The sequence below is a fragment of the Gavialis gangeticus genome, unplaced genomic scaffold, assembly GCF_001723915.1.
Source record: "Gavialis gangeticus isolate Ggan-Ray unplaced genomic scaffold, GavGan_comp1, whole genome shotgun sequence".
NCBI classification, from domain to species: Eukaryota; Metazoa; Chordata; order Crocodylia; family Gavialidae; genus Gavialis; species Gavialis gangeticus.
The window spans coordinates 14,512,573-14,527,618 of record NW_017729029.1 but is presented as its reverse complement, the minus strand read 5'-3'; the positions used below and the strand labels follow the sequence as shown (position 1 = coordinate 14,527,618).

Below are 15,046 nucleotides of genomic sequence, written 5' to 3'. Positions count from 1 at the left end.
CGCCGCCGCCTGTGCGGGACGGAGGAGCCTGCGGGCCGGCGAGGCCCATCCCCCTCTCCCCAGGTCAGTGCCGTTTTTTAACCGGCTAGAACGACAGACATTTGAAAGGGATATTTATTTATTTATTTATTTATTTAGTGGAAATGATCGACGAGCCCGTGCCCTGCGTGAGGGGGCGCGGGGGATTGGCGACAGCGGCCGCGATCCCGTGTCCTTTCTCTTGCAGGATGGCCGAGCCGTTGTAGGCTGCTGCTTCGTCCGAGTGGCTGGCGAGGGATCCGGCCCGGATCCAAGGCGCAGAAGCGGCAGCGAGGGGGACGCGGTGCCAATGCAGCAGCACAAAAGGCAGCCGGAGTTAGTGGAAGGAAATCTTCCTGTTTTTGTGTTTCCTACAGAGCTGATCTTTTACGCAGATGACCAGTCAACACACAAACAGGTGTTGACTCTATATAACCCCTATGAGTTTGCCTTAAAATTCAAAGGTGGGTTCCTTAGCTTCGGCTTCACTTCAGGGTGACTTGGCTAGCGTGTTTAACTGTGACTTGTGTAATGCAAAAACCCGCAGTCTGATGCAGATTTGGCAGATTTTGCTTTCCCCCCCTCCCCCCCCACTGTCTGTGTTTTAAACATCGCTCTGACTGCCGGTGTCCTTTTCCTTCCAGTTCTCTGCACGACTCCAAATAAATACGCGGTCGTCGATGCTGCCGGTGCTGTGAAGCCTCAGTGTTGTGTGGATATGTAAGTAAGGAGAGTTTGCCCCATTCCCCCTAAATCGAGCATATTTGCATAACTAAAGCAAGCCTGTCCTGTTCTATATTGAAACTCCCTTTGTGATGCAAAAGGCATCTTTTAACCGTGTTCCTAGCCCTTGTAGGGTTGTCAGTTGTAGCCGTCTTGGACACCGGCAGACAAGGGTCTTTGGGTAGATGTGATGTCTTTTATTAAATTGACTAAATAGTTGGAAAAATGGTTCTTTGCCAAGTTCTGGGTACAAACACCTTTCTTCAGGCATACAGAGAGCTTCTGAGGGACTCCCTACTACTGTAATCACACTTTTTGGACTATTAGAATATCGTAACGTTAATGGAAACAGCTTTTGGATCCAGGTTAGCCAAAGATGACAAAATACTTGAACTTATAAAGGTGGGTTCCCACCTTAGTTAGGTCTGCCTGATGTATGCAGTGCCAGGCTGGATTGCACATGCTGCACACTCGCCTCAAGCTGGAAACGTAGCTGTAAGAGAGGGAGCTTCTTGGCACAAGCGCAGTGTGTGACACAGCTACACTTTGGCCCATGGCAGAGTCTGACCTGATGATCTGCTCAGGCCCCTTCCAACCCTACCAAGTATGAAACTATGGTGTGGGTGCTAGCGTGTACAGGGCAAGGGCAGTGTCTCTGCTACATATACCCTGTTAGCCTACACCCAAATTTCAAAGTGGCACTGATGAAAAGAGACATTTTTTTTATGATAAAACAGTAATTGCCACAGTGATCAGGAATCCTCAAGCCCACAATGTATGTAGTATATTTATTTTGATGCATCTACCGTTTCTTCTATTAAACCTTCACAGTTTTGTGTTCTGCCTGCTTCTGGATTTGTAATTCATGGCAGGAGAGGTACTCGTGTTTATTTGTGTGCATAAGTAGCATTTAACAAGTGCAGCCAGCAACAGAGAGTTTGTTGGAACAAAAAGAAGTGTTTGTAACGCGAGCCTCACGAGTGTACTTCACTTATGCAATCTTTTCTAAGAAGAGAGCTGGGGTTGCTGGGGTTGGGATTTTTGTTTTGTTCTGTTTTGGTTTTATTTTCAGAGTGGCAAAGAGAATTTGTAACATTCTGCTGTCTCTCTTTTTCCTGGGTCATATAATATATGTGCTACTGTGTTTAGGCCCCAACTTTTTCACAGAAAAGAGCTGATAATCAGTTAAGACTTGCCCATAAAAATCCCCAAATATGAATAGTTCTTGTTGTCTGTTTTAAGTACTTCCAGTTACAGGCTGCTCTAATTCAGGGCAGAACAGATTGGTGAATATTCATTTATGCCAAATAGCCTGACATTTTTCACCTTCCTTATATTAGGTTTAAGCTGCCCTACATGACTTCTAGGCAACAACTTGAAGTATCCAAAATAAATAAATAAAATTGGGCTTTCTAATTAGATTTGTATTTACTCTACAAAGCAGCCTTTGGATTTTCTGGCCAAAAAAGACCATTCACAAAAGATCTGTTTGTAATGAACGATCTGTTTTTTAGACTGCAAATGACACTATGATAAGAAGAGACAGTGTGGGAGTGAGGCACTGATTTCACCAAGATTAATTAGGAAACTGAAGGGACAAGTCAAATACCATTTTCCAGCTCAAATTCAGAGAGCAACTGTTTTAAAACTCTTCATTAGAGTAAAAAAAAAAATTATTGGGACTTGGGACAGTCGCACTGACAGTGTAATTGAAATAATTACAGTGGTGCTCAGCTTTCCTGCCCCATGCTCTGGGTCCAGCTGTGCACTGGCACAGTCTCATATGCAGGGCCACATCATCTGGCCCGCAAGATTCCCCACAAGTCCAAAAATTTGGCAACAGGGAAGCAGCCACTGCGCCCCCACCATCAAATTTCCAGACCCATGGGAAGACCCACAGGCTAGAGGTTGAGCGCCAGTGGATTAAAACATATCAGTGCATGAAATGCTCATTACTTTAGTTCAGTGAATCACTCTCACCTCTAACTGACCCTTTCTGGTAGATTTTATTTAAGATAATATTAGACAAATGTTAATCTCCTCTGTTAGTAAGCTTCCAATAATATTTTTTTCTAGTAACAAAACCCGCCTTGTCTCCATAAATATAGACTCAGAATGGGTAACTTTCCTGGAACTGTGTTTATTGCTAGGCTAGGAGTAGTATATAAGTATGGCCATCTGCCAAATAAATGGATATTCTACAGAGAAACATCTGTTTTCTTGACAGTAACTGTGTGCGCTCATAATCAGATTCTTTACATAACACTGTGCTGTGTTAATGCTGAGAAGTGTGGTAACAGCAGCAGCAAACATGGGAGAGCAAAACAGAAGTGCTAAAATAAAAGTTATGGCTTTGAACCTGCAGTTCTGGCATAACTGAAGTGTCCAAGTTAGGAGTACAAGATCAAATCCTCATCAGTTATGAGTCTACACAGTCCAGGAAACCACTCTTCACCAGACAGCGGTGTCTAGCTGAAGGTGCATTTAGCTGATGAAACACCATCCCATGTAAATTTTTTAGCTTTTAAGGTTATGCTGAACCTGCTAGGTTTCAACAAGCTTATGGTTTAGTATCCAAGCTATTTCGTACCTCTATCACTTATTTTCCTTGACGAATGTTCTGTTAAAACTACATACTCCTTATATGCACATACTTTATTTTAAGAATAATTTAAGCAATCTAGTTTCTTACAATTCAGTTTAAAATGAAGACATTTCTTTCTTTTTCCTGAGCTGTAGGTTAATAGGACTGAAGAGATCAGTTCCCTGGGGCAGAATTAAAAACAGCACTTTTCAGTGACATGATAGTTAGAAGCCTTTCAGGAGTTTGCAGCTTTAGGTTGAAACCTTTCAGGCTGCACCCAAGCAGGAGCTAAATGGCTTAATATGGATTTTCTCCTGGTAGCTCGTAGTATCTCACTAAAGGTTGGAGTTGCCTTTCAAGTAAATGACTTGCATTTTGGAAAAAAAGAGTTGCCATGCATATTAACCCAGGAGAAGGACATTGCTCCAGAGAACCTAGGATGGTGGCTAAGTACAGAGGGGGTTTTTAACACTAGGAACATAAAGAATGGTAAGTACGTGGGGGAGGCAAGCGTGGAGGCTGCCTTAATTCTCAGTGGTAACAGATGACAGAACAAGGAGCAATGGTCTCAAGTTGCAGCAAGGGAGATTTAGGTTGGAAATTAGAAAAAACTCTCTCACTAAGAGGGTGGTGAAGCACTGGAACAGGTTACCCAGAGAGAGGTGGTGGAATCTCCATTCTTGGATGTTTTGAAGACCCAGGTAGACAAAGCCTTGTCTGGGATGATGTAGTTGGGGCTGGTCCTGCTTTGAGCAGGGGGTTGGACTAGATGCAGCCTCCTCAGGGCCCTTCTAACCTTCATTTTCTATGATCCCAATTTAAAGGATCTGAAATAGATGGGATGGAAGAGGTGCTATATTTAACTGAGATCTTAGTTAATTCTGGGTGTGATTCTGACATGAGGTGCCACAGAGCTGTACCACTTCAGGTACCAGTCCTAGGTACAGAAGAATTCTGACCCTAAATCCCACATACTGAGGACTTCTGAAAGGTGATTGGACTCAGCATAGGTGCTGGGTTCAACACCAAACACATGAGAGACACCCAGAGAATGGGGAAGAAACTTACTGAAATTGAACTGTCACGAGCTGCAACTCTTAGAATGAGTCTACGTTGTGTCCGGAGATAGGACTGCACTTATAGATATACCCAAGGCTACCTTTAAACTAGTTAGCTTGGAGTACTGCCAAAGAAGTCTAGCCACAGCAGCCTGGCATTCATGCTAGGTTGTAAGGCCTGCTTGAGAAGCTGACTGAATACTTGGGCAGCCCATCTGTGCTGCCACAGCTGCACCATCAGCATGACCTGAGTAGTGCCGGAAGTAGTGCAGGTAGGTCTACACCAGCTGTGAACATCCCATTGCGTGCAGCGCATGCTGCTTTGGAACATATCCCCAGTACTGACTCTTGATTGTGGATGTGATTATTTTCGTTTCCCAAGGAACACGCATAACAACCAAGACTACTTTTTCTTTACAGCGTGATTCGTCATAGAGACGTTCGGGCTTGTCACTATGGTGTGATAGACAGATTCCGTCTGCAAGTCTCTGAGCAAAGCCAGAGGAAAGCTTTTGGGCGAAAAGAGGTCATTGCCACTCTCCTTCCATCTGCAAAGGAGCAGCAGCAAAAGGAAGAGGAGGAAAAGCGAATAAAAGAGCACCTGGCTGAAAGTATCTTCTTTGAGCAGACTTTGTGTCAACAAGGTAGTTACAGCCTTACTTCTAATCTCTTCTCACTTTCAGATCAGGCAGTTCAGATAGCTGCGGGGAAAAGGGGGCTAAACTCTAAGAAAAATATTTAAAAAAAAAATCAGGGCTGTCCAACTGGTGGGCCACAGGCCTCATGCAACCTGCAAGGGGGTAAGTTGCAGTCCCTGGGTTCCTGCTTGGCCAGTGCTCCCTCAGGGACTCTGGGCTCCCCACCTCCTCCAGCTGCCACTTCCTGCCTCCATCTCCAGGGCAGGACAATGATGCACAGGGCACAGAGGGTGAGGGGGGTTCTCACACAGGCATGTGGTGCAGCAGTGGGGGGAAAGGGAGGCCCCTGCATGATGCAGCTGCAGGGGCATATGCAAGGCTCAGGGGCCTGTGGTCTGCCCTAATGCAGCCTTTGCTGATGCACCCTGCAGGGAGTATGGCCCTTGGCTGCTGGGAAGTTGGACAGCCCTGTTTCAAATCATTCCCTTTTGCTCTTTCAGGAGCATGCTTGGGATTCAGAATGACGATGGTGCTCCAGAGGCTGAACTACACCAGTCTTGTTTCTGTCCTCTCTAATCAGATGAGACTTAAAAACAACTAAGGCACACTCACATTTTATGTACTGTGCCTTAAAAGGTTCAGTCCTACGCTCTACCCACTGGCTTCAGTAAGCATTTTGGTCGCAGAGAATAGGACCATAGCCTTAAAGGTTACTTATTCCCTCAGCCTCCCTGTCTGCATTCACCCTTGTTTGTCCCAAAACTTTAATCCTTGAGCAACACCAGACATGGCGAAGACATCTCCCACAAGTGCCGCTACTGATGGGTCATAGTCATTCATCTCCTTTAAATGCACAGAAAAATACACCCACAAGGACTAGTTACAGGAGGAGAGAAAGGAGATGCATGGCCAGCCAATGCTGAGGCATGAACTACCTAGTTGGCTTGGGATAGCAGGGAGGCAGCTTGCAGAACCACAAATTCATACAGGGTTACTTTTATTACAAAAAAAAATTACATGATTCTTATGGGATCCAAACTGGCAAGGGCAATTGCGCTTTTCAGTAGAACACCTCTTACTAGAATTAAAAACAAATATTTATAGAAATAAAGTCAATATCTGTTGTGATATGTTACAGCATAAAAGAACAGATAAGGGATTAGGGCCTTGAAGTGTTACCATTGACTCGAGGCACCTCTGTGATCCCTTGTGCCTCAGGAGGTAAGTCAACTGCTAAATGACAGAGGTTAGGAAGAGACTGCTTTGATCAGCACATGGTTTCTTGCCTTTTCCTCTGAAAAATCTGGTACCAGCTACAGTAGACTTACCCAGGTTAATGACTCCTACCTGGAGGAATCTTACCTTTTAAGTTCCTTGTCTGCTTACCAGACCCGGGGCACAGAGAGGTACAGCCCAGCGTGGGCATGCAATCAGTTGATTCGTATGTTTATAATAAGACCAGCATTGCCATGTCCCTCTGAGAATCACAAAGTTGAGTGTTGACAGAACAAGGACCCTTAGAAAGTGCCCTCGGAACTGCAGTTTAGGAACTGGATATAAATCTTGGCTAAATGCTAACAGAGTCTAAGCTTCTACGTACAGCACTTTTGGGTATTAATATACCAGTGACAAAAAAGGTAGTGCAGTATATTCGCAGAGCAGCAACGTCTGGTCGTGACTAGTTCATAAGCCTCATATTAAACAGAGACCCACCATGTCACCAGCACCGCCACAACTACAGGATCTGGGAGGCTCATGGAGTCTTTGCTGACTCCCTGGCGGTGCCAAGGGCAGATGGAGCCTGACCGAATGATTGAGGTTCTCTGTTCCCCAGTAGTTTTGTTCAAGCACTCAGACATGGCAGTAGCAATACCACAGAAACACCGCCCTCAGAGAATAACAGTGGAATTCAGCACCGACCCACACAACCCCCAGCTCGTCTTCCACCCCACCCTTAAGCAGTCCCTAACACTTACAGTCCCTATCACCCTTCCCTGTTTTCAGTAGGCTCAGCAGAGATGAGTTTGTAGAGGCACTGAAAGGCATTGGTTTCAAGTGACATTGGACCAAGTGAACAAGTGAATTCCAAAGCTGTGAAGCTCCCGTAGAAAACACCCAATTAGCTTTCCCCATTTTCGTACCAAAGAGCTATCAACTCTAGAGCTTCAGCCAATCTCAGCTCTGGTAGCACAGGGAGGGAGGTGGTCAGGCTTTAAATCATTTAGGGCTTTGTAGGTCAACATCAAATACCTTGAACTTCACTTAGGACCCAATAGTGCAGGCAAGGGAGCAAAATGTTCCACTTACCAAGTGGTTTGCAGCATTCTGTGCCAGCTTCGATGTCCGGGTGACTGTCCAGTGTAGGCCTTACGTACAGCATGCTGCAGTCATCTGGTCTCAAAGTGACTAGGGTGCAGATGACAGTAATACAAAGTCCTCCCTCATGGGGACACCTGCATGCAAACAATACAGTTGTTAACCTGCCCATTGCTACTGCTTAATCTTCTGTCACGTCCGTAGATCAGGGTGTAGGTGTTGTCCTTAAGATTGATTGCTGGCTCTAGTGTGGATCTGTGGAACCCCATCAGCAGCTAACGGGTGCTAATTACAATTTGTGCATGTGCATGTCTATGTGAACATGGTACCTAGCCCCTTTGCAGCTGAGAGTCCAACTGAACTACTTGATTTAGGATTGCAGTTGCCTCCTTTCTTTAAACTACCAGAGCTTTTCAATACTGTGGTATTCCTTGATATACTAATTTTTGGAATTAATGATGTCACACAACAAAAACTGTAAACAATTCCTTTAATGGGGGGTGGGGAGGATCATACAAAGTGTTTGTCTCCTCTTGCATTTGTTACTAGTAATTGATTTCTCAAGTGGTAATGAAGCAAATCAAGACACCTGAATGTTTCCCCATTCCCATCATTACTTTCAGTGGTAACATCAGGAGCTTCATAAAGAGAACATAACAATCATCTTACAGTTTTCCAAGGGGAAGGGAGCTGTAGTGGAAAACTGCATGAAGCGCTGGCAATAGTGTTTACTCCCTTGTCTCAACCAGAAAACTGCCTTATTGCTGTCGAGTCATTTTGCAGTATTTTTAGTAGGATTGCTTCTTTGCAGCAATTCACATATGTGCTGAATTTGTACTTTTGTCTTCACATTCACAAGCTGGTCTACAATGGTGAAGTCTTACCTGTCATATTAAAGAAATAGTAACCCAACAACACAGGGCTGTGTGGACCTACTGTTTAAAGGTTATAGTAATATTATTTAGGTTAAATGGGCCACATACAAATCCCTGAGCCAGTTTTGCATGTCGCACCTGAATGAGTGCTGATCTCATTTTTATGTTACACAATGTATTTTGTCCATGCCACACATTTTAGGGGAAACCATGGGGTAAGAGGAGCTTAACTAAGGTATTAGGGCTGTATTCCTTCTCTCTGGTTTTGTAAAGGCAGGCTGCTTTACAACTCCACACGCATTTGATGGAAAGACAAATTGTATCCAGCAAAGTGCATTTGCTCAAGTGCAGCACCTGACAAAGTGAGCTCAGGCTCACAAAAGCTTATGCCTCTTATTTGGTTAGTCTGCAAGGTGCATCTCTACCCTAGCTTCTGCCTGACTTCAGGGAAACACAGCTAACTACCTCTCTGCTCATCAGAAATAACAGCTGTAAAACAATGCTAGGATTTTAATGCTGGTATCTTAATCTACCAGGGCTGGAAACAAATGCTTTATGCAAGGGAACATGTGGTTTCCCAGCTCTGTAGTAATTATAGAGCAGTACCATGGGCTCTAATCCTGGCACAGGCCAGAAGACTTCACACCCCAAACTAGTGCAATTTGTAGGTTGGGGCCAAGGAAATGGAGGGATAGGGAGAAATCTTGTAACTGTCTTTCTTGAAGAAAGATCAGAGAAGTGGGGTCGGAAGGGACCTTGTAGATCTTCAAGTCCGACCCCCTGCCTGGGCAGGAGAAAAAACTGGGCTCAAATGATCCCACCCAGGTAGGCATCAAGCCTCCTCTTAAAGACTCCTAGGGTAGGAGCCAGCACCGCTTCCCTTAGAAGTTGGTTCCAGATCTTAGCCGCCCTGACTGAAGTAGTTCTTACGGATGTCTAATCTAAACCTCCTCTCCAACAACTTCTGGCCGTTATTCCTTGTTACGCCAGGCGGTGCTCGGGGAAACAAGGTCTCTCCCAAACCCTTCTGGTCCCCCCTAGTGAGTTTATAGATGATCACCAGGTCCCCCCTCAGCCTTTGCTTGTGAAGGTTGAACAGGTTCAGGTCCCGCAGTCTCTCATTGTAGATGCTTGAGAGTGGGTTGATGCTTAGAGTATTAGTGCGACTCCCAGCAGAGCTGGAGAAACAGGGAAAAGCAGTGAGCAGACAGGCAGGATAACTGCAGTCTCTTTAGGTTTGGCAGGCTCTTGCCTGGCTTCAGCCACAGACCTGCAGCGTAAATGTTTTTCCATTTAAAATATAAATGCTCATTACTGTGACTGCCATTTCCTCTTACAGAAAACAGAACTGCCTCTGCGGGACCTAGTTTACTTACCGTCTTCCTGGGAATAGTGTGCATTGCGGCACTAATGCTCCCTACCTTGGGAGAAGTGGAATCCTTGGTGCCTCTCTACCTCCACTTAAGTGTGAATCAAAAGCTAGTAGCTGCTTATGTTTTAGGTAAGTGAGTTGGAAAAGGTCTTTTTTTTTTTTAATCTGTTTGGGACACCAACGGTCAGCCCAAAGAAACTGCTCTAGAATTCACTATGTGTTTCAGAAGATGTATTCAAAAGTCTCAGGACAGGAGGCCAGGACTGGAGTTTTATTTTGTTGTACTTTTTTTGTTGGTCTCCAGTTGTATTTAGAGTGCGCTGCAGTAAGATTTGCTGGTATTCCTGTTAGTGTTCAAAACAAATGTCCTAGCTCAGTGGTTCTCAACCTTTTTAGTACCAGGACCCATTTGTAAACATCAGTGCTCAAGTCCTAACCCACTGCCCTCAGCCCCTGGGTGTATGCGGGAGGGACAACACATGAGGAGCCCCTTGCAGGCTGCATCTCTGCCAGTCCGCAAGAGAAAAGCCACAGTTTCCCATGTTTTTCTCCTTTAAAGGAGAATCTATTTTTAAACTTTGCTTGCGACCTTTTCATATATTCTTGTGACCCACAGGTTGAGAAACACTTGTCTTAGCTAATCCTCTGACCCAGAGGCTAGCAAGGCTGGTGCCAGCTCCACCTTCACATAACTGATTCTGCAGAAGCTACAATCATTTGTCAGAGGAAATGATTGAAATATTTTGCTGCTTCCTGTTGATTATCTACTGGGGCAGCTCCACTGAAAGGCCCCTCCACTGCAGAACCAAAGTTCATTCATCCTCTGTTGCCTCTTGTAATCCCATCTCTCCAACCAAAAAAAAAAGGCAGATGCAAAGCACTGCCTCTGTTTATCCTAGCTTTTAGTCATGGGAGTTGCTGGGAATGGCTCCTGCACTCTTTGCCGAGGGGGTCTGGCTATGCTACATCCAAGTAAGCCTGCAGTATTGGGGGTGGTTGAACTCATCTTGGCTATGGCGGTTGCTTTCCAGTCCTGGACTTTGCCATAGTGTTCCTTGATTTTGTGACTTCTAGGTTAGACAATTGCAACACATTACATCTTTGAAAACCACTCGGAAGCTACAGCTGCGCAAAATATAGCATTCAAAGGGGGAGGATAGTGATGGATTTTGCAGACAGTTTTACTATCTTGCTTCTGGGTGTATTTGTGGGTGGGGTTTCCCAATAATCCCTAGATGGTAGCATCCAAGTACAGCAAACCCTTGGTATTCACGGGTTCAGCATTCATGGTTTCAAATCTTTGCAAATGCCAAACCCACATGTTAAATACACTTTAAAACACTTACTGGAGCTCCTTGGGAGCTTTGTGCTTGCTGCCGCCAGGCTCCCACTGTCGCCACCAAAACTGTGCCCCCCCCAGGGGCACTGCTTTCACGAATGCAGTGCCCTATTCGCAGATTTTGCTATTCTCAGGGACCACGGGAACATCTCCCCCGCAAATGGCAAGGGTTCGCCTGTATTGGGTGTTCTCAGATGCACAGAAAAGATTTCTTCTCTGAAACACACTTCCCTCACTCGTCCAGAACATCAGTCAGTTGCCCTGCGTGGGATGGTCTCTCTCTCTCCAAGTAACCCCACACAGTAAAGGGGGTGAATTGGCACTGGGGAAGGCGAGTGGAAGAAGTTAAAAATGGGTTACCGTTATAGGCTAGATGTCTCTGGACACATGGCTTACCTGCCTCAGGCTTTTTACCAAGCCCATTTGCTGCTCTTGCTTAGTGATTTAAATAACCTGAGCTGAGGTTTGTTCTGCTTTTGGTCCTCTTGACTTTGCTTGAACTTGCCATAGCATGAAGAACCAGTGCAGGTTTCTGAATGGATGGTATGTTCAAAAGGGAAAAGTAGCTCAGGACCTGCTCCATGATTAACTCATTTAAGACCAGCACATTCATTTCTATTGTGATCCTTTTGGATTCAGGCTGAAGAGTGTGAGGGTAAAAGGCAAGAGTGCTTACATCCCCTATGCTGAGGAAAAACAAAGGTTTTGAAAGATCTGGATAACTCACTTTTAACTTTATGCGACGCTGGGACTCAAGATGACCTGGCAGACTTTCACACATCCTTTCTCCCTTTGTAGCAGAAATCACAGAGTAGTAGTAGTCTCATGGCTAATTAGTTGTGGATTCTACCAGAAAGATGTGCCAAATCAGGGGGAGTGTGGCTGTTTCACTGTACACGTGATTCAGGGAGCCCCCTATCTCCCTTGAACACTTGGGACCAGCATCCATTGTTACTGCCACTTGCAGTTTGCCCCAGTGTAAGGCAAGGTGGTGGTGCCCTTCCTCCACATTATCTACTCCAGGTTTGGAAGCAGAAGGGGAGTAAGGGGCAAGCAACTGACCCAGGCAAAAGAAGAATCACTCAGCCTGCCTGAGGTTCCCCCCTTAGCTGTTTCACCCTGGGGTCAGGAGTAACAGCAGCAGTATAATGTCCATGCAGCAGGAGGCAGGGAAAGCTTCCCGGATATCTGCCCAAGAACTTCTTTCTAAAAAACCAAGCGTGACAACGCGCTTCACAGCACATGTCCCCAGACCATCAGCTCAGGCTTCCTGCTCCCTGCCAAGAATGAACGAGGCAGCAGGTACAGCCAAGGGCCTGACATTTGAACATGTCCCCTCTTTCAGTGCAGCTCTGCTGTTTATACGCCCCTTGGAGATCCTGGGGAAAGGGTCCAAAGGATGCTCCCCACACCGCTTGAGCAGTGGCAGGAGACAGGAGTCAAACTGCCTAAACAAGAGGTCCAACTTTGGACAATGGTGCTACAAGGCAGAAACAAGAACAGCTTTTCTCTAACCTTTTACTCAGCTGGTGCCAGTAACAGTCCTATGATGGTGGGCTCCAGAGCCCCATACAGGATTGGTGCCCCGCTGCGCTAGGTTCTGGACCTGCAGAAATAGAGAGCATCTGAACTGAATCGAATTGAAATGGGACAGCCATTCAGACTGACCCACAACTGTTCAGACTATCCAGGGCATCTACAATTCAGTGACTACAGGTGTATTCCTGTTAAGTGATCAAGACCCGATTAGTTCTTCGTAGCCAATATCTAAAAACACCCTTGCAAACTGTTTGAGGGATTTTTGAGAAAGCCGCTTCATTGCTACATTCAAGGGAAGCATATGTCAAAATTAAATTTTAGACAGGTTCTCTCAGCTTGGGACAGACAGCTGGCTCAGCATCTACTTTCAATATTTGATTGAGGAAAGCCAAAATGACAGTTGTCTTGTTCTCCCATTCTTATCTTTCAGGTCTCATCACCATGGTTATTTTGAGAACATGAGCAATGATATAATAGGAAGTCGAAACCTTGCCGTACTTTGTATTCACATCATGAATGTGGACTGCCTTTTACTCCCATTTGGCACATTAAGATGCTAGAAAGAAAAAACATTCAGCGATTTACATTTACTCTCTAAAGTGTAATATATTTTAACTCTGTGTAATAAACGGAAGACTCAAGCACTTGTCAGTGCTTCCGTTACAGACAGCTATGAGATGTTTGGCGATACCTGTGAAACGAATTTGAAAAAACTTTTATATCTACTCTTCCTGTACAAAAGAGACTTATTAAAGCAACATTTGTTATTTTAAATCCATGTTCACATCAGTGTTTGATCACTATAAAAGCAAATTATCCCAGCCAAAAGGCTTGTTTGTTCATTCCATGCTTGTAAATATTCTTGGTGTGGGGAGGTGGCGGGTATTTAACAGTTGATGTATAAATACCAGAATTTGCACATGACTGAGCATTGAAGACTGAATTTAAGATTCCATTGCTGAGAACTGTGAAATAAACAGTGTGACGTTCAGGTGAAGAAGTATTTTGTTCTCAAATTCCTTTCCTCTGTAACACAAATCTTCGGGCTGTTAACTGTGGAGTCTGTTTCTACCAGACACCTTTTTTGCATCACGGCTGTAACTCGTGAGACATTTTTGTACTTAGACCCTCTCTGGTAAATGAATGTAACGTACAAATAAAACAAAGAATCTGTCCCAACCATGCAGCTGGTCCAATAAAAGGATATCACCCACAAAAACTCTTGCCTCACTACTAAAACAAGGGATTTGCCCAACACTCGGCAAGAGAAAACTCAAGTGTCCAGAACTCTCACGCTAAAAGGGAAAATAAACCAACACTTTTTTTCCCCACTGGTGATGAGTGTAGTATGTACAGCAGAGCCAGAGTCCTCTATGTGCACATCTATCAAGTAATATACTTCAGGTGTTTTTTTTCAAGAAAGGACAAGCTGAAGTTCAGCTTAAGTTTTGCATTTGGGAGGAATCCCTACCCTGCCTCTTCTGCTGGCTGTCCTTCTGCATGACAGTCCCTCTGGACAGCATTTTGCTAGTCAAAAATGAAAGCCTTAGCTCCCTACCTAGGGCCCCACATTGCTGCATTTGGGTTTTTTTGCACAAATCCTCTGTTATTTATTTACGGATGATTGACACACACACGCTTCGAGCTATGCATAGAACGTGCTCTGGAAATTAAACCTGCTTTCCCTCTGTGCATTCTGGGTCACCTTTCTGTTTAATACCTAAGTGGGCAGGGAAAGACCAGGTGGGAATAAGTTGCTTAAAAACTGCGCCAAACTGGAAGAACCCAGCCCAGAGCTGTGCTGGATAGTCGGCTATAGCTAAACACTATTGGTGGTGCTTCATAGGGCAAGTCAAGCAACACGATAGTTTAACTCCAGCAAAGGCTGAGAACATGCGCCTTCCGGCAGGGTCAGGCACTGAGGGCACCTTCACACCCACATTAACCTTTTCAGGAAGCCTCCCAGATCACGAGGCATTTTGCAGTGCCCTCCTTGGGGTGCCTCACCAGGCAGAGACAGTTTAGCTCCTTCCATGCTTTGACTCAGTAGAGTTGCATCCCTCCTTCATGTTCAGGAAGCCCCTCACAATTCGCTTCGCATCTTAGCTCTTCTTTTCTAGAGGTAACAAGCTCCTCTTCTACCATCCCTTGGTAAAAAATGGGGAGAGGCCATCAGGGGAAAGGAACTGCACATGTGGTTTCTACTAGGTATGAAAAGCCCATGTTTTCACGTTCTGCTACCCTGCGGTGGCTACCTCGGAAGTGTACAAGCTGTTTTTATCCAGTCTGTGACTGATGAGTTAGTACCAGTGAAACATGCACGATGCTCATTTGCATCGCTGGAGCAGTGGAGTCCAGTCACTCTGCTAGGCGCTGTACAAACAAAACCCCTCTATCTCCATTTGTTTGCTAGCACAGAAACAAGGCTTCAGCGCTAGCCAGGTTGTCAGATGCGAGTGCATGAGGAATTAAGTGTGATGAGGCAGGACATAAGGAAATTCCACGACTGAAAAAGAAATGTGCACTACCAGCATTTCTTATCAAGGAAGGATACATATAGTTGTGCTAAAAAAAAAAAAAAAAA

At 45.1% G+C, this 15,046-nt stretch overlaps 1 protein-coding gene across 2 annotated transcripts; it reads left to right on the top strand.

Moving 5' to 3' along the window:
- The first annotated feature begins 6 nt into the window (after positions 1–6).
- On the top strand, positions 7–13,459 carry MOSPD1 (motile sperm domain containing 1). Of its 2 annotated transcripts, XM_019521301.1 has the most exons (6): positions 7–63; positions 227–482; positions 663–738; positions 4,804–5,027; positions 9,552–9,713; positions 12,893–13,459. In XM_019521301.1, the coding sequence occupies exons 2-6, from the start codon at positions 329–331 to the stop codon at positions 12,922–12,924; spliced, it is 648 nt and encodes a 215-aa protein (XP_019376846.1). In that variant the 5' UTR covers positions 7–63; positions 227–328; the 3' UTR covers positions 12,925–13,459. The 2 variants fall into 2 exon arrangements, with proteins under 2 accessions (XP_019376846.1, XP_019376847.1); XM_019521302.1 differs by lacking the exons at positions 9,552–9,713; positions 12,893–13,459 and adding an exon at positions 5,522–6,033.
- The last annotated feature ends 1,587 nt before the right edge of the window (positions 13,460–15,046 follow it).

Coding starts and splice junctions, on each gene's coding strand:
- MOSPD1 (XM_019521301.1), top strand. CDS start 329: ATGCAGCAGCACAAAAGGCAGCCGGAGTTAGTGGAAGGAAATCTTCCT. Junction 739..4,803: donor CCTCAGTGTTGTGTGGATAT/GTAAGTAAGGAG, acceptor TTTTCTTTACAG/CGTGATTCGTCATAGAGACG. Junction 9,714..12,892: donor AGTAGCTGCTTATGTTTTAG/GTAAGTGAGTTG, acceptor CTTATCTTTCAG/GTCTCATCACCATGGTTATT.